Below are 17,883 nucleotides of genomic sequence, written 5' to 3' on the forward strand. Positions count from 1 at the left end.
CCCATCCCCCCCACACCACCCCCCCACCCCCCCCCCCCCCCCCCCCCCCCCCAAAAAAAAAAAAAAAAAAAAAAAAAATCTTCACGCTCTGCTTTTTTAATTTCGATCTTTGCTGTTTGGGGCCAGAACGTGTGAGGGGGGCCAAGCGGTCTTTGGTCATATTGCTAGCATGACTTCACCAGGGGCCCAATACTGCGAAAGCGTTTTGCACCATCACCAGGCCAAGAGTTCTTAGCTTAGTAGTGATTCAACGTCACCACGGACAAGTGAAAGAATGATCGCGACCTATTTATAGGCAATAACATGCATGGCATCAGATTACACAAATGAGCTATCGCTCCTACCAATCCAAAGAACCAAATCATATGGATGCTTCAAAGGACTACCACTGTCTTAAGCGATGAGCACATGTCAGGTTAGATCATGTCGCTATGCTTTTGCATATAGCAAACAAGACAAATTCTTTTACTGTATGAGCAGGGCTTGAATGGAGCTTCTGTTCATGCCTTAGCTTGCTTCGATCAAGAACCCAGAATATCGTCTGCAAGACAAGCAGCGGATTTCGGCCACCAAATATCACATATGCGCATATCAAAAGCCCCCTCAATCGAACGTTGTTTTCTGGCTTGCAGATTGCTCCTCCCCTGCAAGTCATACGTTGTTGCATACCTAACCGTGCTTGATACTAGATATAGTATAGTAGCCTGTGTCAAATGAACTCCTCGACTGTGGCTGATGTATATTATGTGTAACCCGCATTCGCACGCGCTTTAAACTGAATTACATACTCAAATCTGCCGGGCACTCTTTCGACAAATAGCAGGCTACCTGACACCATGTGGCGAACTTTGCGAGATTATACGACAACGACTAAGCAAGTGCTTAACATTCTTGTTAGCCTATGATGTAATGTAAGGTCTCTCGCGGGGTACCTGGGGGGACTCCCGGAAGCCCCTTCGAAGCAGTTATAAAGCCCAATGCTTGCTCCCCGTTTTCAGACCAAGAAATTCCGGAGTCTTGATAAAAAATTTCCAAAGTCTTAACTCGAAGCTAGTGTTGCCTTTATATGTTTTGCGATTGATCCTCATCTATCCTTCCGCAGTATACTAGGCCCTGTTTCCGTTGATCGTCATCATGCCCTCAGAACTCAAATTCCCTGTTGATCTGACCCAGTTCAAAAAACTCAAGCTTGATCATAAAAATCCCAGACTATCAGATCAACAGAAGCGAGATCTCCAGCACAACATTGACATTTTCCGGGATGCCATTATTGCCTTCACTGCTACCGGCGCGGCCCGGGGAGTCGCCGGCCACACTGGAGGCCCCTATGACACAGCCCCGGAGGTATGCATTCTTTTAGGATTTATCAACAATGCACCAGAGAGCTTTGTGGATAGCCTGTTCGACGAAGCCGGACATCGTGTCGCTACACAATATTTGCTTGCTGCCCTCGATGGCAAGATTGAACCCGATCACCTTCTGCAGTATCGTGCTGCCGACTCAAAGCTTCCAGGTCATCCGGAACTGGGGTTGACCCCGGGCATCAAGTTCAGCTCCGGTCGACTCGGCCACATGTGGGGTATGGTCAATGGCATTGCTATGGCCAATAAGAACAAGAACGTAATTCTGTTAGGTTCAGATGGCTCCCAACAAGAAGGTAACGACGCAGAGGCGGCACGAATTGCAGCGGCCAACCATTTACGAGTCAAGCTCTTCATTGACAATAACGACGTGACAATCGCCGGACATCCCTCAGAGTATCTAAAAGGCTTCGAAATGGCCCGTACTCTAGAAGGTCATGGAATCAAAGTCGTCAGCGCTCAGGGAGAGGACCTTGATTCACTTTATCCCGCCATCTGTGAGGTGATTAACTATGACGGCCCTGCCGCTGTCGTCTCGAACCGCAAGATGGCCGCCGGTATCGAGGGCATCGAGGGCCAGACTTCCGCCCATGATGTGATCAAGGTTGATGTCGCTCGCAAGTACCTCACAAAGCGAGGCTACAAGCCGGAACAGCTCGCTTTCTATGACCAAATCAAGCCCGGACGAGATCCGCACCAGTACCTTGGCTCCACCAAAGACGAAGGTGCCAATCGTGTCATCTTTGGTGAGGCAGTCAACTCGGTTCTCGACACATTGAGCAAAGACGAAGCCATCCGTCGGGTCATGGTTATTGATTCTGATCTGGAAGGTTCAACCGGCTTAAAGTCTATTCATACCAAGCATCCCGAAGTTTTCGTTCCGTCAGGAGTCATGGAGCGCGGAAATTTTTCTGCTGCTGCTGGCTTCGGTTTTAGAAGCAACGGAGAGCGCCAGGGAGTGTTTTCGACCTTTTCAGCTTTCTTGGAAATGATCATTTCTGAAATTACGATGGCTCGTCTTAATCAATGCAGCGTGTTGTCACAGTACGCAATTGTCTCCTTAATACGAAGATGACCAAGAGCTGATGAATAGTAGTTTTTCGCATTCAGGAATATCAGGTATGGCGGATAATACGTGCCACTTTGGATTAAATCATTTCTTCGCGGACAATGGTCTGATGGATGCCGAGACCACCACTCTTTACTTTCCGGCGGATGGCGAGCAGATGAAGGCGGTAGTGAAGAAAATTTTCTTCGATCCGGGCTTGCGGTTCATCTTTTCCATCAGGTCTCCTGTTCCCTATATTTTAAAGGAAGGTTCTGCTGATCAGCTACTTTATGGTGAGGGATACGAGTTTGTTCCTGGAAAAGAAGAAGTGATTCGTCGTGGTTCTGCCGGCTATGTCGTCTCATATGGTGATATGGTCTTCCGCTCCCTTGATGCCGTCGAGCGTCTTAGGAAGGATGGCCTTGACGTTGGTCTTATCAATAAACCGACACTCAATATCGTTGACGAGGAGACAATCAAACTCTACGGCTCTTCTCCGTTTGTGGTTGTTGTGGAGTCTATTGCTCAGAAGACTGGTCTTGGGTCTCGCCTTGGATCTCAATTACTTGAACGCAATTTCACACCGAAGTACAAGTCTATCGGTGCTATTCGAGAAGGTGGTGGTGGTCTATACGAGCAGATCAATACTCAGGGGCTGAGTGTGGATGGTATCATTGCGGCTATCAAGTCGGTCGCGTAGACATCAAGATGCAGTACACGTACTTTAAAAGGATTTTCACATACAATGCATTATTGTTTTATATAAGTAGAGCGCATATACCCATCTCCTTCATTGCGCTGCTACAGTCCCATTGAATATCCGGCTGCTCAGCCTGAAACTTCCAACAATTTCGCATAATGTCCAGTGCCGTCCCACAATTCCCAAAGATGCTGCTGCCTTCAGAGAGTACATTCTCTAGCAGATGCTCAAAAAAGAATCTCTGATCTGCATCAGCCACACAGCCGACGACGCAGATGGGCCAGCACATCTGCCGAGGAGAAATTGTGCCCTGTATCACCTGGATTTCCGACATCGTACGGCTCACTGCCCTCCTCATTTTAGTTGACGAGGGACGTGGTGAAATCTGAGCGTCAAGAACTCGAAGTTGCACTAACGCTGCAGCCGCAAATATGCGAGTGGCATACCCTTCATCAGATCGGAATAGTGACTTTGCTTGTGTCAGCTACGGCAAACGATCGGTCAAGGCGATATCTCACTGACCTTTGATGAAACTATGGGGATTGCTTCCATGCAATCTTCGAGTTCATCTTCGATGCATTGTATTCTCCTCCATAATTGCTCATTTTCAAGGCGATTTACGTTGAAGGTCTCGGCTTTCCACTCCTGTAAGGCTCCCAAGTTGCCAATGGCTTTCATCACCGAGTTATGGCATCCCATGATATGTACAAGCTCAAAGTTGCAACTTGGACCTAGCCATTCTTCGTAAGGCAGCTTTGTTTTTTTTTGTGTTGCTACGCAGGCCAATATGTCCATCCACAACAATACTGGGATGTGGAATGCTAAAGCTGCCGTGGTTTTGTTTTCGAACAGTGGAAGCGAGAGTTGATCTGGTGACTGTGGAAGCTGGTGCTGTTTGTGTATTGCAATGGCAATTGAAGCCATAGCGCACAGGTGAGGTTGCCAGTTACCCGTGCTTCCTCTAAGGACCTTTCAGCTGTTAGCGCTCTATTCGGTACCTTTGCAGCTCCAACCACAAACAAGGAACTTGACTCACCTCAAAGCTAATTAGAGCCACGCCACATGTTATTGCCTCGACGAGATCCTCGTTCTCAGGCCGAAGCTCATTTATGTTCAAAGAAACAATAAATTCTTGAAGCTGTCTCAAGGCCTTAGTGTGAAACTCTAGTTCAAGATGGTGACTCTCAATTCCGCCCTGGAGTGATCGTCGATGCAGCGCCGCGAGGCCCATAGATGCTCGATAAAGCGGTCCATTTTTGCTCAAGAGCCAAAGAAGCCAGCCACGAGACCAATTTCCTTTTTCAGAGAATGGGTATTGGTAGGGGAATACATAGTCCAGATAATGCATCAAGAGACTTGCTTCGTCATACTGCAAGGGTTCTGGAAAGGAGCGGTCGAAGGGAACGCGGCTTTGTAACGAGGGTGGGGTCAGTATTGGTAATGCTGCGGTATCTAAATGAGCAAATACATGTCATAGAGTAAGTATATCTGTAGCCATTTCAAATGCTAACAGTGTGCAGGCCATGAGACTTGGACTTACTTTGAGGGGTTGCAATCTTAGCATCCTGCAATGACCTTAGCGGAATTGGGCTCTGACTTCGAGCCTGTGGACGATTCTGTCTCTTGATTAAACGATGATGGAGCTTCTTTTTCCGTTTGAAATTGTTCTTGACTGCGCGCTTGATAAGCTGCCTTTCTCGCTCCTCCTCTTCACCTCCATCCATCCACAATGGTTTTGGGCCATATCCATGGCAGTTGATCTCTCGACTTGTGCACTGCACACAGGCCGCCGGTGTTGCGTCACATTTGACATGCCTTATTTTACATGTCCAACAACATTCAGCTTTCTTGGAGCTCCCCATCGTTAAGAGCACAGATTGTGGATGCTGCAGTTAACATCGGAGCAAGAGAAAAGCGGATATGGGTCCTCCCCTCGCAATGTCAGACGCTGACTACGCTCCGAAGTTCCCAAACCAGTAATCCTAGCGCTTTTCGAGTTCTTGGTTCGATTGACCCCTCAGAGCTCTTAGAAAGGTTCTACTGTGGAGAAATACTCGGGCATCGGGCGTTTGTGCCAGCCAATAAGGTGCTTACATTTAGTCATGGAGCCTTCGCTTCGAACTTACAAAAGCTGCTTTCCGAATTTAGCTAACCTACAACTTCGGAAGTTGAACGATTCACATTCTTTTGGGGGGCTTTCACCCGATAGTCCAATGGAATTTATCGAAGATCTGTAGAACAAAATCATCATGGGGACCGCGGCCAGCCGAAGCCCCGAGAATGTCAAGACATGGGCGCGCTCAACTTCGGGAGAATGACAATCTGGGTGTAGCCTCAATGTGGGAAGTCGATGGCGACCGCCTCAAACTGGTCAATATCACAGCTGCACGTCTATAAATACTGTTTGTTGCTCCAAGTTACGTTCATTCTCTTGTAATCAACTAGGAACCCTCATCTTATTCCGCAACTCACACTCGCCCTTCTTTCAATATGGCAGACAAAGTATCGCTCAACCTGCTTGAGGCAACCATTAGCGATCTCAAACAGTTACTAACCGCTCGAGCCATCACAAGCGTTGAGCTTGTCTCTCTCTATTTGCATCGCATTGGCAAATATGACTCCAGGGGTCCACGTCTCAACTCGATCTGTCTCCTCAACCCCGATGTCTTCACCGAAGCCCAAGCCTCGGATGATTTCCGCGCTTCTGGAAAGCCACCACGGCCTCTAGAAGGTATCCCGTTCACGGTCAAGGATAGCTACAAAGTCAAAGGCATGACCGTATCTGCTGCGTCACCTGCTTTCGCCAACCTCGAAGCATCATCTGATGCAGCCATTGTGGAGATGCTCCGCAAAGCAGGAGCGGTTGTCTTGGGAAAGACCAACATGCCGCCGATGGCTGATGGTGGTTGTCAGCGCGGTCTGTATGGGCGCTCCGAGAGTCCATACAACCAAAAGTACATGTGCACCGCTTATGCCTCTGGTTCCTCCTATGGCTGTGGAGTCTCTACGGCAGCAAGCTTTGCCGCATTTGGGTTTGCTGGAGAAGCTGTCACATCAGGTCGCTCTCCAGCGTCCAACAATGCCCTGGTCGCCTACGCTCCTTCACGTAGTGTCATTCCTTCCCGTGGCTTGTGGCCGTTATATCCAACTTGCGACCAGGTCGTCCCTCACACACGAACTGTATCAGACTTGTTCCAGGTGCTGAATGTCGTTGTTGCAGATGACAACGCGTCTGGAGACGCAGATTTCTGGCGTGAACAACCATATGTACCACTTCCAAAGGCCAACGACATCCGTCCGGCGGACTATCAGTCGTTGGCTGACCCGGACGCGCTTCGAAACAAACTAGTTGCAGTCCCAAAGTGCTTTATTGGAGTTCAGGGAGCTCAGCCAAAAAATGCCTGCTCCAGCGGTGTCCGCGCCCTCTGGGAAAGAGCACGGAAAGATCTTGAGAATCTAGGGGCTACTGTTGTCGAGACTGACTTCCCTCTGTTCGAGAACTATACTAGACAAGACTTCCCTGGCCAAGGCATGAATGTCGTCGGCCTTTCGCAGGATTGGGCGGCGCGTGAACGATGCGACATGATTGCCTTGAGTTGGGACAACTTCCTCCGCAGCGATGGCGATGAGAAGCTGCCAGACTTCACCTTCGCCGAGCTCGACAAGATTCACCCACATATTGCTCCCATGGATGACCCCTCACAGCACACTGAGGCACACAACCAGGTCCGCTATGAAGCCATGGTCGCCGTGGTAAAGCAGCGAGGAAAATCTGGTCTTATTGACCTGCCTGGGTGTGAGTCCGCTCTCAAAGCTTTAGAAGCAATGCGAGAGAGGGACTTGGAAGAATGGATGGCCGAGAATAAGTACGACGTTGTGGTGTTTCCCACCAACGGTGACGTCGCCTTGGCCGACTCGGACGAGAACTATGAATCCATGCTTGACGCATTAAGAGACGGCGTCAAATACGCAAATGGCGGCCGTTCTTTGAAGCATCTTGGAGTTCCCTGCATTACCGTTCCAATGGGGACCCTTGCAGAGGAGAAGATGCCAGTCGGACTCACTTTCTGTGGCGCGGCATATCAAGACTCCAATCTCTTGAAATACGCCTTTGCGTATGAGGCTGTGTCGAGGCGCCGAGAAAGTCCACCTTTGGCGCCGTCATTGCCGTCGGATGAGATACCACTCCAAAGTAGCAGTCTTCCGTTGGCCTCTTCAACCAAGCCAGTGTTGAAGATTCTGTCAACGAAGTCAATCAATGAAGACGGTAATGATCTCGAAGCCCGTTTGATCACGGTTACTGGAACTTGCCATCTAGCAAGCTCACTGAGAGCCTTCACGAATGGTGAGCCATCGTCTCTCGTATCCTGGGAAGGCAGCAACTGGACTTGGACGGCTCGCCTCACTCGGCCTAAGATTGAGGACAAATACCCGCTCCTGGCGAAGGTGCCAAGGGACCAATTTCTGATTGTCTTTGTCGCAAAGGCTAGTAACGGCCGAGCAGCCGGCTCATTAATTTTGCTTGATTAAATCAAGGTATGCGCCATGACTCCATTGTTGGAGGTTCCGGATGAACGACAGACCGATCAATCCACCAGGAAGCGGTTATTAAGTCTTTTTATAGTCCAACTGCCAGATTCATAAGTGAAAGTATATAAGCTATATAATGGGACTACTATAGTAATATAGACCTCAAAAATAAGAATCCGCCGAAGTTTAACCTTCCTTACTGTAGCACCTGGACAGCAGTATATTTAGTATCTAAGAGTAAGGCGCCAGCGGGGTACACCAGTTCAAATTTTCACACAGAATATGTACAATACTATTACCTACCTATTCCAAAACCACTGTTCATAATTGGAATGGCAGGGAAGAGTGGGTTTGAAGAGCGACCCGGGTTGCCCAGGGGTCTTTTCTTGCAAAACAACTTTATCAGCCCGGAGCATGAGAAAGAGCTGGTTCAAATCTTTCTCAATGAACTGATATGGCCCCAACAGGCCAGCAGTCGCCAGTCATTACACTACGGCTACACATTCGACTACAAGACCTTTGGCGTAGACCCAGATATACCATATAAAGAGTTTCCCAACTGGCTCAAACCATTAATCCCCACAACCGAGACTCGCCCACCTGACCAGGTCTGTCTACAATACTATCCACCAGGCACAGGGATCCCGCCACACGTTGATGCTCATCGGGCTTACGACCAACTGTACGCGCTGTCCATCGGGTCGCCAATCTTGATGCAATTCCGTAACGGAGATCAGCGCGTTGATATAGACTTAATGCCGCGGGGGATGATGAAGATGACTGGAGATGCGAGGCTGCATTGGACTCATGGCATCAAAAAGAGAAAGACAGACACCCTGACAGACGGGACAGTCAGGCCTCGAGAGAATAGGTGGAGCATCACGTATCGGTGGATGAGGGAAGGGGACTGCGAATGTGGAAATGTTACATTGTGTGATGTTGCTCAGCAGCGACTTGGGATTGAAAAGGAGAAAAGATCTACAGTAATATCTTCTGTTACTCTGTAGGACCGCGAGATACTCCCTGTGACGATGAAGGATCAGAGTCAAAAGGTAGGTATTTTATTTAATAATATCTGGGCATTTATTGACTCTCTATGGAAAGCGAATAACAAGGTTATCGTCCAAATGATTGCTGTAGAGTTGGTAATACTCAGGAGCCTCTTCGATACTAATATCAGCTGAAACGACGAAGCTAGGTTTTGCTTTACCAGAGTGAACCATTTGTAGTACTGAACTTAGTTATATACATACTGCTATATAAGAAACCTCAACCGAATTGCAGACACTATCAGCCCAAGTACAAGCATCAATTTCAAAAGACGAACCTTGGCAATTGACATTAACAGCCATACGCAAGTTCCATCTGGGGTCGAAGTTGAACTTAGATACGCCAGCATACAGCCTAGTCAGCTGCCACTCGCCGAGCTTCTTCAACTTGACGCAGTGTTTCTCGGGCCATTTCGAGTTGTCACCCTGCCTCTTCTTGAAGGTCTCGAAATTGAGCCGCCCCGACATAATGCCAGGGGGGTCTTGCTCGTAGACGACCCACGAGACCATGGCACTGTTGAGCCGCGCCCCGTGGAGTGCGTCGACATGAATAGTGAAGCCGTCACAATCCTCATCCTCGGCGTAGGCGTTGACGGCGTAGGAGTTGTCCTTTTGGAATTCAAAGTCAAAGGCCTGCAGCCAGACCACCACGCGAGGCACGTTCTTAAAGGGCTTTTCGTCCTTGGAGGGCTTCTCAAACTTAATGCAGGCCTGGAACTATTTGTCGTCGCCCAAGTTGCTTAGCAGGTCCGCGTCCTGGGTGGCGTAGGAGCCCATCTGTAGCCTGGGGTTATACTTCTCGGTAAGCATGCAGGTAACGCCGGCCGAGAACATCGTAGTGCCTTTTTTGGAGCTGAGATGCAAGTTGAAGGTGCTTTTGGTGTTGGGGTTCCACGAATCGGCGTAGGCGGCGAGTTGCATGTTTGTCTTGGCTTTCAAGTCAAAGTGAGTGATGCCAATCGCGAGTTCCAAGTCCTTCTTGAGCGGGTTTGTGATCTCGACCTTCTTTATGTTGTTATGATCCGGTCTATACTACTCTCGAGTCTCCCTGGTATAGTAAGTCACCGACTCAGTCGACATGATGGGCGGATACACCCTGCCGATTAGCATCTTGTTGGCGGGTGACAGCTCATCGGGCCAGTCCACTATGTCGACGTTGGTAGGCCATCTAGGAAAGATAGAGTAGATCATGATGGATTTCTTATTAAACAGAGTCGTCAGGAAATCATCGCTGGAGTACTTTTGGAAGACGTTCTTATCCACCTACTCCGGAGTATACTTTGCATTTAACTTCATATACTATTTAATAATGATACACTTGTTCCAGTCAATGTTTGCAACGGGACTGCAGTGCTCGTGGATATAGTCAAGCACATGGCCTAACTTATGCAGAGCTATTTTCCAAAAAGCCTTCTGCGTCAACCTGGCGCCTAGAGTTATAGTTGCTGTTTTCCTTTCCTCTAGTGTTTATTTATAACTGAACTTGCTAAGCATTGAGCGCCTACCCGGTAGATTCTTATTAAACAAGACTCTAATCTATACATTAGGTAAGTATACGTTAGGATATTTTTCCTAGACTTTGGTAGTATCCTTAATAATAGCCTTATGTTTATTAACGTTCTATTGTTTTAAAACTACTGCTTACTAATAGCTAAAGATAGTTCCTTATTATTTTCTATAACTAACTTTAGGTTTTGTAAAAGTAAATTAAAAATATTTACTAAAGATATAAAAAACAATAAGTAACCTTTAATTTATTATTCTTAGTTTCTAAAGCTATTTAAAATTACTACTAATATTATAAATTTATATATAGTACATTATTCCCTAGAGTATAAGTTAGGTAATATTACTAAAAAGCCAGGATAATATAAACCTTAGTTAATGCTTAACAGTAAACGGAAATATATCTCCCAATACAATTCTAGTATCACTAGACAAGGTAACATCTCCGCCCACGAAAATCACTTACCGAGGTATTAGAGTCTATAAGTTCACTTACCGAGGTATTAGAGTCTATACCTATAGGGCAAGATGCTTCAGCTTTATACAAGCTACTCTTCATCAACAGACGTGGAAAAAGAAGTAAAAACTTATCTCAAAATTCTTATCAAAGTAAAACAGTCGACTATCAAATCATAATGAGCACCATGGTCAAGTTGCACGAAGACACCAACTTCCACTATGAAACCATGCGGGCACTTGGGACGGTCCCCTTTCACGGAGCCGATATCACCGAGATCTTCAATATCATGCCCAACATCAAACCTGGAGATTTTGAAAGCTGGTACCACGAATGGTTCAATCTTGCACAAAGTATACTCTCCACTGTCGACGAGACAAAAGAGAGTTTGTTCTCGCCAGTTACACTAAGAAATGCCTACTTCCGTGCCAGCCACTACATCTTCATGGCCGACTTCTTTCTTCACGGCAACAAATCTGATCCTCGAATAATCGAATGCTTTAAGCTGTGGAAGAAATATTTCAACAAAGCCAATGCCTTGCTGCCTATTCCCGGCAAGCATATTACCATTAAAGCCAAAGATTTTGAGATGCCAGGGCTTGTATTTAGAGCCAGTGAAGCCTCGGTTACGAATCCCAGGCCTACACTGATTGTTGGTGGAGGCTTCGAGAGCATCATGGAAGAAACATACCATGTCTTTGCCGTTTCGGCGCTGGAACGAGGCTACAATGTCATTTTGTATGAGGGACCCGGCCACCGTACTCTTGTAGAGACGCAAGGCAAAGGCTTCATTTCGGAGTGGGAGGAAGCTGTGACACCTGTGGTGGATTACATCTTCGCTAACAAAGATCATGAGCTGACATTCGTCGACACCGACAGGATCGGATTGGTCGGCATGAGCATGGGTGGCTATCTCGCTGCACGAGCTGCTGCGTTCGAGAAGCGACTTGCGGCAGTTATTCTCATTGACGGTGTATACAGCATGATGGATGCCTGCATGCAAGCATTCCCACAAGGCAGGGATGCTTGGGAGAAGCGTGACGCGGCAGAATTCGATCGTTTATTTGAGCAAGATCCATCAACCTGGTCCACGAACCGCCGATGGTTCCACGACGACTTGAAGTTCACCTTTTGTGTGGACTCGGCTTTCGAAGCCTATAAAGTCATGGACAAGATGTCACTTGAGAATGGCGTGGCGCAAAGGATTCGTATGCCGGCATTCATCGGCGAAGCGGTAGATGATCTATTCTTTAAAGGACAGCCGATTCGTGTGGCCGAGGCTATTGGGGGGAATGCAACGCTAAAAGTATTCGGTGTCGAGCAAGGAGGCCAATACCATTGCCATAGTGGTGGCCTGGTGCATATGAACCAGGAAGTCTTTGAGTGGTTTGCAAGGATTGTCGGACATTAGTCGGCCAGACTCATAGGCAGTGTACTATATAGTACATGTGACTACAAGATATTATACTCATACTAGCTACTAGGTAGGTATGTACTTTAGTCTATAGGCCAATACGTGTATACAGCCTGCAATAGACACTCAATAACATCTCCTTTCAATATTCAATGCTCTGAATCTACGAGTGAATTTATACCCCAACAAGAGTCCTCTGAGTGAATTTGGAGATTTTATTATAGTATTCACCGGGAAACAAAATACCCCAGATCGTGTTAAGGCTGTGACCAGTTTGCTATATTTCGGCTCAAGCGGCTCCATGGTCTTCCATCGCTTCAAACTCTAATTCTCTTTTCGGCAATCTATCTCCCCTTTGGGATTGTCGAAGGACCACTAGGTGAACATAGCTTCGCAAGCAAGCAACAAATCCTGCTCCTAAACTCTGTACCTCTGTGTTCAGCAAATTCTGACAAAAAGAGTTTGTTTTGTTATTGCAGGTACATCCAGCCGGAGTTGCTTATTTATATGATTGCCAACTTTGTATTCAATGTGCCCTGCCGCTTGATAGTTTTTCCAGGAAGTGAAATGTTCATAAATGGCCCTGTTTTCATTTTGGCCTTTCTTGAGTCTCGGCGTGGCACTGGTCCTGACACTGGACTTGTGTCTGCCCAACGCACGCTTCCGTTTACTATAGAAGCAACGCGTTCGAAACTCGCGTTAGTGGATGCATGCTGCATTAATTTTATACTTATACCATCACACACATGATTCCGTAGACTTGTTTCTAAAATTGTATCTTACTGTAAAGTAAATCTTTATTCAATTACAAGTATCAATATAATACATCTATAGAAAAGTAATAAAATCGAACTATTAAAGTTTCTTATTTTGTACCTCTTAGTGTATTAATAATACAACTCTGTTTACCATGGTTTAGAATTTCTGGTTCTTCCACCAGTGGCATCTTGTTGCATTTACCCTGGATTGCGATATAGCAGGAGTGGACGCTGAGATATTAACAAGGGCACCATTGGCCCCAAAAACGGGCCATTTCTGGCTAGAGCTGAAAGTTGGAACGCCATGAATAGAGAAGCCAACAACTGCCTCTTGCAAGGACTGCTGTGCTGACAGAGAAGCAGGAGGCGAAGTAGGATCGTTGAAAGTGTAGCTGAGGTCTTGGGTGTGAGCACCAGGAACAACAGAGAACTCATCTATGATGACATAAAAAAGTTAGTTAATTGTGTTAGATTTGGATAAGATAAAGTGTCACGGGTAATGTGCCAGTGCTTTGTACTTACAGGCATACGTCTGGCCCTGTGCGAACTGACCAGCCAACAAAAGATTGGACTCAATGTAACCCTCGCCCCAGAGCGCCATTTGACGGGTATCCTGGTCAGTGTAACCATAAGAACCATCAAAGATGGGTGGATAGATTGTTTCGGTGAGAGTTTCCGTGGCTGAGGACGAAAGGCCAGTAATAGAATTACCTAGCCAAGTGGCAAAATCCTCCTCGGTTTTGACTGAGGGATCAAAGAAGATGCCACCTTCAAAAGAGTTATGAGCAACCAAAACTTTAACGTCCTTATCAAAAGGGGTGTTTTGAAGAATTGCACCAGGAACCAAAGAGCCATCTTTTACCGCAGTGTAACCAAAGGTATTAAGGGGAGCGTGGGCAACCTGTTGGGCATTGACGCTGATTAAGGTTTGCGAATCTAGCTTACGAAGGTCTTCAATGCATGTGACATTCAGAGCAGAAGCAAGTTGATCATATGCAGAAGACGGCACAGAAAATGTGGGCATGATGGCGGGGGACTGGAGGATGGCTTGCTGAAAGGGGGTACTGCCAGCCTTGCCACCGTACGCGGCCATGTGCAGCATGATGGCTGCAGCACCACCTGACTCGCCAATAGCGGTGACATGCTTGGCATTTCCACCAAAAAGGCCAATGTTCTTCTGGACCCAGTCCAAGGCGAGGCGCTGATCCAGCAGACCGGCATTTAAGACACCATCCTTCTCGACCTCAGGGCCAGAAAGCCAGCCGAAGGCGCCGAGGCGATAGTTGATGGACACAACAATCATTCCGCTGCCATTCTCCTTGATAGATTGTTCAAGAAGACCGGTGGGAAGAGACTCGCCTGACGTTCCCAACTTGGAGCCCAATACGAAACCACCACCGTGTATCTGTCATGCGAAAGGAATTAGGTTAGCCTCTGATATTGAGTGCTTTGATATACAGGCATGAACTTGACGCTTGTAAGGCATATGAAGGATGTAATGCCACCCAGAAAGATAATCGGTTGTGAAAAGGAAATAACTCACGTAGACGAGCACTGGGGCATTCTTCAGCTTCGACTGCTGGAGAACTTTACCCGGCACGTAGACATCCAGGAAGAGGCAATCTTCGGAAGTCGCCGTGTTAAAATTAATTGTTTTGAATGTCTCGTTAAAAGACTCCTCCCAAGCGTTGATGGAGAAAGGGACCTCTCCAGACGCGAACTCGCCAATGGGGGTGAATGCGGAGACTAGCCAGTTGGGATATCCTTGCGGGCACATCCTGACTCCAGATCCATCTTGAATGGAAGTGCGATTGGTGGGGGGCGCCTGAGGAGCTCGGAAGCGTAGATTACCCTCAGGGGCTGCGGCATAGCGGATATTGGAGAAGGTGTAGATGTCGGTGGTACGATTGTATGTCGTGGCTTGTTGGTGGACCTGTTGTATTTGTAAATAATAGGGGTTATGGAGAGCTTGTTTTTGAGTGCTGTTGAAAGGAACGTACATATCCAAGATCGATCACAGGAAGTGCTTGGCAAGGGCTGGCCGCTGTCTGGCCTATAGATAGGCCCAGCGCGAAAAGGGCGGACAATTTCAACATCTTGACGGTTTAAGTTGAAATGAAGATGTGATGAAGATGTATTGACAATTGGCGAATAAGACAGGCAAATAAACAATTTGCTTGGCTCTAAGTATTTTCCGATGAGAGCGAACTGTTCTGTTGAATAGAACAGCCATGACGGTGTAGCATTGTTATATAGACTTTTCCTGATTACATCAATCGGATGGTAAACTGAAAGTATCCGATTTGCTTCCGCCAGTGGCATAAATCAGCATGCTCGTGTGTTTCCACTCCAATGGCCTTACAAGAAGATGAAGTATACACAATACCTAAATTGGTAATGTGTCTAAGGTGTGGCGTAAGGCTAACCTAATAATTGAGCCGAGAAGCTGACAGCCCGGCGACCAATGCGTTTTAGGTTGGAGTGTCTGTCGGAGTCGGTACAAACGTCAAAACAAGGCTGATTTAAAATAAAAACAACTTAGAGAAATATTCTTGAAATGCAGTAACAAAAACACCAAGACATTAGTAAATTTAACGGGAAGCTATGGCTCTACCTACGGACGCCGTCGGATCGACTTACAGCCGACTCAACTAGGCCACTGGATTACGCTAGATACTAAATGGAAGTGTGTTTCTATATGCGGTTCTAGCGCCACATCTAGGGTCCGGACCGATATAGTATTGATCTGTGTTGTATAAAGAGAGTAAGCTGACGTTCACGTAGTTGTCTAAGCCACAGATTAACTACTGGAACTGACTCCTTGTTTTATGGGGTCAAGCCTAATCCTCAAAGTTGTCTAATATTGAATACACCGACTATTCCCTGTAATTACCCCTTTAAATCGCAGAGTTAAGCCGGCTTGTGTGGTTGCTAAACGATTAATTAACTCGCAGAGTTAAAAATATATAATACATCTAAACAAAAAAACAACACAAATCTTTTTATTACATCTTTTTAAATACACATATAACTCAATCTACTATTCTATCTTCACTATCATAATTCTATTGCTGTTTCCGCTATAATGCTTATCACTCTAGCCTTCTTTATAGGTTATGCCGCTTCATCCTCCTTTGTTACAGAATTGCCAAATGTTCTTCCGCTTCGTCGGCGCGAGACTAGTGCTCTGCTGCCTCTAACAGCCGCTGATTCTAGCTTCTTCTTTGACGTACAGATCACAATTGGAGGCCAGGAGTTTTTCGTACTGGCCGACACTGGCAGCAGCGACCTCTGGGTTGTTGGAACTGGTTATCGTTGTTTCAATGGTACCGACAACCAGGAACTTCCACAGTCTGCGTGCAACTATGCCAACGCAACATACAACACATCTCCTACATTCCGGCAAATTCAGAACGAGACCCTTGGAGTACAATACGGAGCTGGAATAGCTACCGGTTGCATGGGCACTGAAGATGTTACTCTTGGCGGAGTAACAGTCCGCGGCCAAGAATTCGGGATTGCGGACCGTCTTACTAATGCTGGAAGCGGCATTGACAGCGGGATCCTCGGATTGGCATACCCATCCCTGACTTTTGCACACCCAACAACATCGGTCGACAATACCAGTCTTCGAGAGAACCACACCACCTATAATCCGCTATTCACCAATATGTTCCAACAAGGCTCTGTAGCCCCTTGGTTCAGCATCGCGATTAACCGCCTGGCTCCTGGCGAAACAAGTGGCCCAGGTGGCTACCTTGGACTTGGCGAAATGCCTCCTATCAATTACAGCTCGACTTTTGTGAGCGCTCCGGTCGAAGTTAACAGAGCCATCCCTCCCAGCATTACCGATGGCAAATCGGAATTCACAGAGTGGACTTTGAGCATCGATGCAGTCATCTGGGGACACCGTAACAATACATTCCAATCGACCAACACGACTCGTTTCCAGGCAATTGTAGATAGCGGCGGTGTCTTTAATGAGCTGCCTGCCGAAGTTGTTGACGCCGTGTTTGCGCAGTATACGAAGCCTCCGGTCTTGGATCCCTTCTCGGGTGCATTCATGGTTGACTGTGATACTATACCACCCCTCTTTGGCCTTGCTATCGGTGGCAAAACATTCTTTCTCCTACCAGAAGACATGATATACTACAATAAGGACGGCTCGTGCCAGTCGAGTCTAGTGCCGGGGATTTCTGCAGAGGGTACAGTAGCCTTTACTATATCAGGCCCGTTTTTGAATAATGTAGTGTCTGTTTTTGACTTTGGAAAGAATGAGATGCGGTTTGCAGCTCGTGCAGATGGGGGTAGAAGCTTAGTATATAATAATAGTAGTATTTATTAAGTATTATACTTCCTGTTTTTCTTTTTTCTAATATTAGAAGATAGATTGTTTTATGAAACTAAGTATAGATACTTAAATACTAACTTATTGTATATTATTAAGTATAGAAAATTAAGGTACCTTAGTAGTAGTATTAGTAATAAGTTTAATAATATATTAACTAAGATAAGCTATATAAAATAGTAATATTAATAATAAAGAATTTAATTTTAGATTAAGTAAAATATAACGAACTAGTCTATACTAAATAGTATAGGGTAGTGTAATAAGCTAAGCTCCTATATAGTTAGTATAAGAGGAATTCCTAAGGGATAAACCTTATGCTAGGTTTATATTAGCGGATAAGCTAGGTTAAATTAGTAGGTAATTAATAAAAGTAAAAGGGTTTATTTATATAATTAGTAAATAATACTTTTATAAATATAATTAAGTATTATTTTATATTTACAATTAGCTATTTAAACTATTTTAATAAGCGTATAAATAAGACTTATATACCTAGTTAAATCTAGGTTTATATAGTTTATAAAATAAATATAAAAAGTATAAGCTTACTAAGCTTATTAAATAAGTAAAATAAGTAAGACTTAATTAGCTATTTAAATTATAGTTAATTTATTTATACTTAGTTAGTTAGCTTATTATTATAACCTTAAGTATTAGGTTATAATATAATATCCCCTTTTTATTAGTTTTATCTTTAAGACCTTACTTT

The 17,883-nt window shown here is 45.9% G+C and overlaps 8 protein-coding genes across 8 annotated transcripts; 5 read left to right on the top strand and 3 right to left on the bottom strand.

Moving 5' to 3' along the window:
• The first annotated feature begins 1,020 nt into the window (after positions 1 to 1,020).
• V8C40DRAFT_156171 (thiamine diphosphate-binding protein) lies at positions 1,021 to 3,138 on the top strand. Its single transcript, XM_083211380.1, has 2 exons — positions 1,021 to 2,405; positions 2,458 to 3,138. The coding sequence occupies exons 1-2, from the start codon at positions 1,135 to 1,137 to the stop codon at positions 3,107 to 3,109; spliced, it is 1,923 nt and encodes a 640-aa protein (XP_083066941.1). The 5' UTR covers positions 1,021 to 1,134; the 3' UTR covers positions 3,110 to 3,138.
• A 20-nt stretch (positions 3,139 to 3,158) lies between these two features.
• Positions 3,159 to 5,062, bottom strand: V8C40DRAFT_259679 (transcription factor domain-containing protein). Its single transcript, XM_083219023.1, has 4 exons — positions 4,650 to 5,062; positions 4,146 to 4,561; positions 3,632 to 4,078; positions 3,159 to 3,578 (listed from the first exon to the last, which is right to left on the bottom strand). Exons 1-4 carry the CDS (start codon positions 4,969 to 4,971, stop codon positions 3,168 to 3,170), a joined length of 1,596 nt encoding a protein of 531 aa, XP_083066942.1. The 5' UTR covers positions 4,972 to 5,062; the 3' UTR covers positions 3,159 to 3,167.
• Positions 5,063 to 5,279: 217 nt separating this feature from the next.
• V8C40DRAFT_259683 (amidase signature domain-containing protein) lies at positions 5,280 to 7,829 on the top strand. The gene has a single exon (XM_083219024.1). It carries the CDS (start codon positions 5,600 to 5,602, stop codon positions 7,637 to 7,639), a length of 2,040 nt encoding a protein of 679 aa, XP_083066943.1. The 5' UTR covers positions 5,280 to 5,599; the 3' UTR covers positions 7,640 to 7,829.
• Positions 7,830 to 7,913: 84 nt separating this feature from the next.
• On the top strand, positions 7,914 to 8,935 carry V8C40DRAFT_259685 (uncharacterized protein). Its single transcript, XM_083219025.1, has one exon. It carries the CDS (start codon positions 7,972 to 7,974, stop codon positions 8,644 to 8,646), a length of 675 nt encoding a protein of 224 aa, XP_083066944.1. The 5' UTR covers positions 7,914 to 7,971; the 3' UTR covers positions 8,647 to 8,935.
• V8C40DRAFT_271697 (H-type lectin domain-containing protein) lies at positions 8,734 to 9,879 on the bottom strand (the record flags this gene model as incomplete). Its single annotated transcript, XM_083220289.1, has 4 exons — positions 8,734 to 8,870; positions 8,967 to 9,405; positions 9,508 to 9,693; positions 9,754 to 9,879. 4 exons carry the CDS (start codon positions 9,877 to 9,879, stop codon positions 8,734 to 8,736), a joined length of 888 nt encoding a protein of 295 aa, XP_083066945.1.
• Positions 9,880 to 10,838: 959 nt separating this feature from the next.
• Positions 10,839 to 12,062, top strand: V8C40DRAFT_278869 (alpha/beta hydrolase family protein; the record flags this gene model as incomplete). The annotated part of the gene is made up of 1 exon (XM_083221125.1): positions 10,839 to 12,062. The coding sequence occupies one exon, from the start codon at positions 10,839 to 10,841 to the stop codon at positions 12,060 to 12,062; it is 1,224 nt and encodes a 407-aa protein (XP_083066946.1).
• Positions 12,063 to 12,980: 918 nt separating this feature from the next.
• V8C40DRAFT_285028 (Alpha/Beta hydrolase protein) lies at positions 12,981 to 14,919 on the bottom strand (the record flags this gene model as incomplete). Its single annotated transcript, XM_083222276.1, has 4 exons — positions 12,981 to 13,258; positions 13,346 to 14,228; positions 14,367 to 14,756; positions 14,824 to 14,919. 4 exons carry the CDS (start codon positions 14,917 to 14,919, stop codon positions 12,981 to 12,983), a joined length of 1,647 nt encoding a protein of 548 aa, XP_083066947.1.
• Positions 14,920 to 15,908: 989 nt separating this feature from the next.
• On the top strand, positions 15,909 to 17,283 carry V8C40DRAFT_285030 (aspartic peptidase domain-containing protein; the record flags this gene model as incomplete). Its single annotated transcript, XM_083222277.1, has 3 exons — positions 15,909 to 15,936; positions 15,967 to 17,154; positions 17,276 to 17,283. 3 exons carry the CDS (start codon positions 15,909 to 15,911, stop codon positions 17,281 to 17,283), a joined length of 1,224 nt encoding a protein of 407 aa, XP_083066948.1.
• Between the last annotated feature and the right edge of the window lie 600 nt (positions 17,284 to 17,883).

Source organism: Trichoderma camerunense, assembly GCF_050948025.1.
Source record: "Trichoderma camerunense strain CBS 138272 chromosome Unknown V8C40scaffold_39, whole genome shotgun sequence".
NCBI classification, from domain to species: domain Eukaryota; kingdom Fungi; phylum Ascomycota; class Sordariomycetes; order Hypocreales; family Hypocreaceae; genus Trichoderma; species Trichoderma camerunense.

Excerpts from the sequence above, each read along its gene's own strand:
- V8C40DRAFT_259679 (XM_083219023.1), bottom strand. The coding sequence starts at position 4,971 with ATGGGGAGCTCCAAGAAAGCTGAATGTTGTTGGACATGTAAAATAAGG. Across the intron at positions 4,562-4,649 it reads TAAGATTGCAACCCCTCAAA|ATACCGCAGCATTACCAATA; the intron begins GTAAGTCCAAGT and ends TTGCTCATTTAG. Across the intron at positions 3,579-3,631 it reads TCCCCATAGTTTCATCAAAG|TCACTATTCCGATCTGATGA; the intron begins GTCAGTGAGATA and ends ACACAAGCAAAG.
- V8C40DRAFT_259683 (XM_083219024.1), top strand. The coding sequence starts at position 5,600 with ATGGCAGACAAAGTATCGCTCAACCTGCTTGAGGCAACCATTAGCGAT.
- V8C40DRAFT_156171 (XM_083211380.1), top strand. The coding sequence starts at position 1,135 with ATGCCCTCAGAACTCAAATTCCCTGTTGATCTGACCCAGTTCAAAAAA. Across the intron at positions 2,406-2,457 it reads CAATGCAGCGTGTTGTCACA|TTTTTCGCATTCAGGAATAT; the intron begins GTACGCAATTGT and ends GATGAATAGTAG.
- V8C40DRAFT_259685 (XM_083219025.1), top strand. The coding sequence starts at position 7,972 with ATGGCAGGGAAGAGTGGGTTTGAAGAGCGACCCGGGTTGCCCAGGGGT.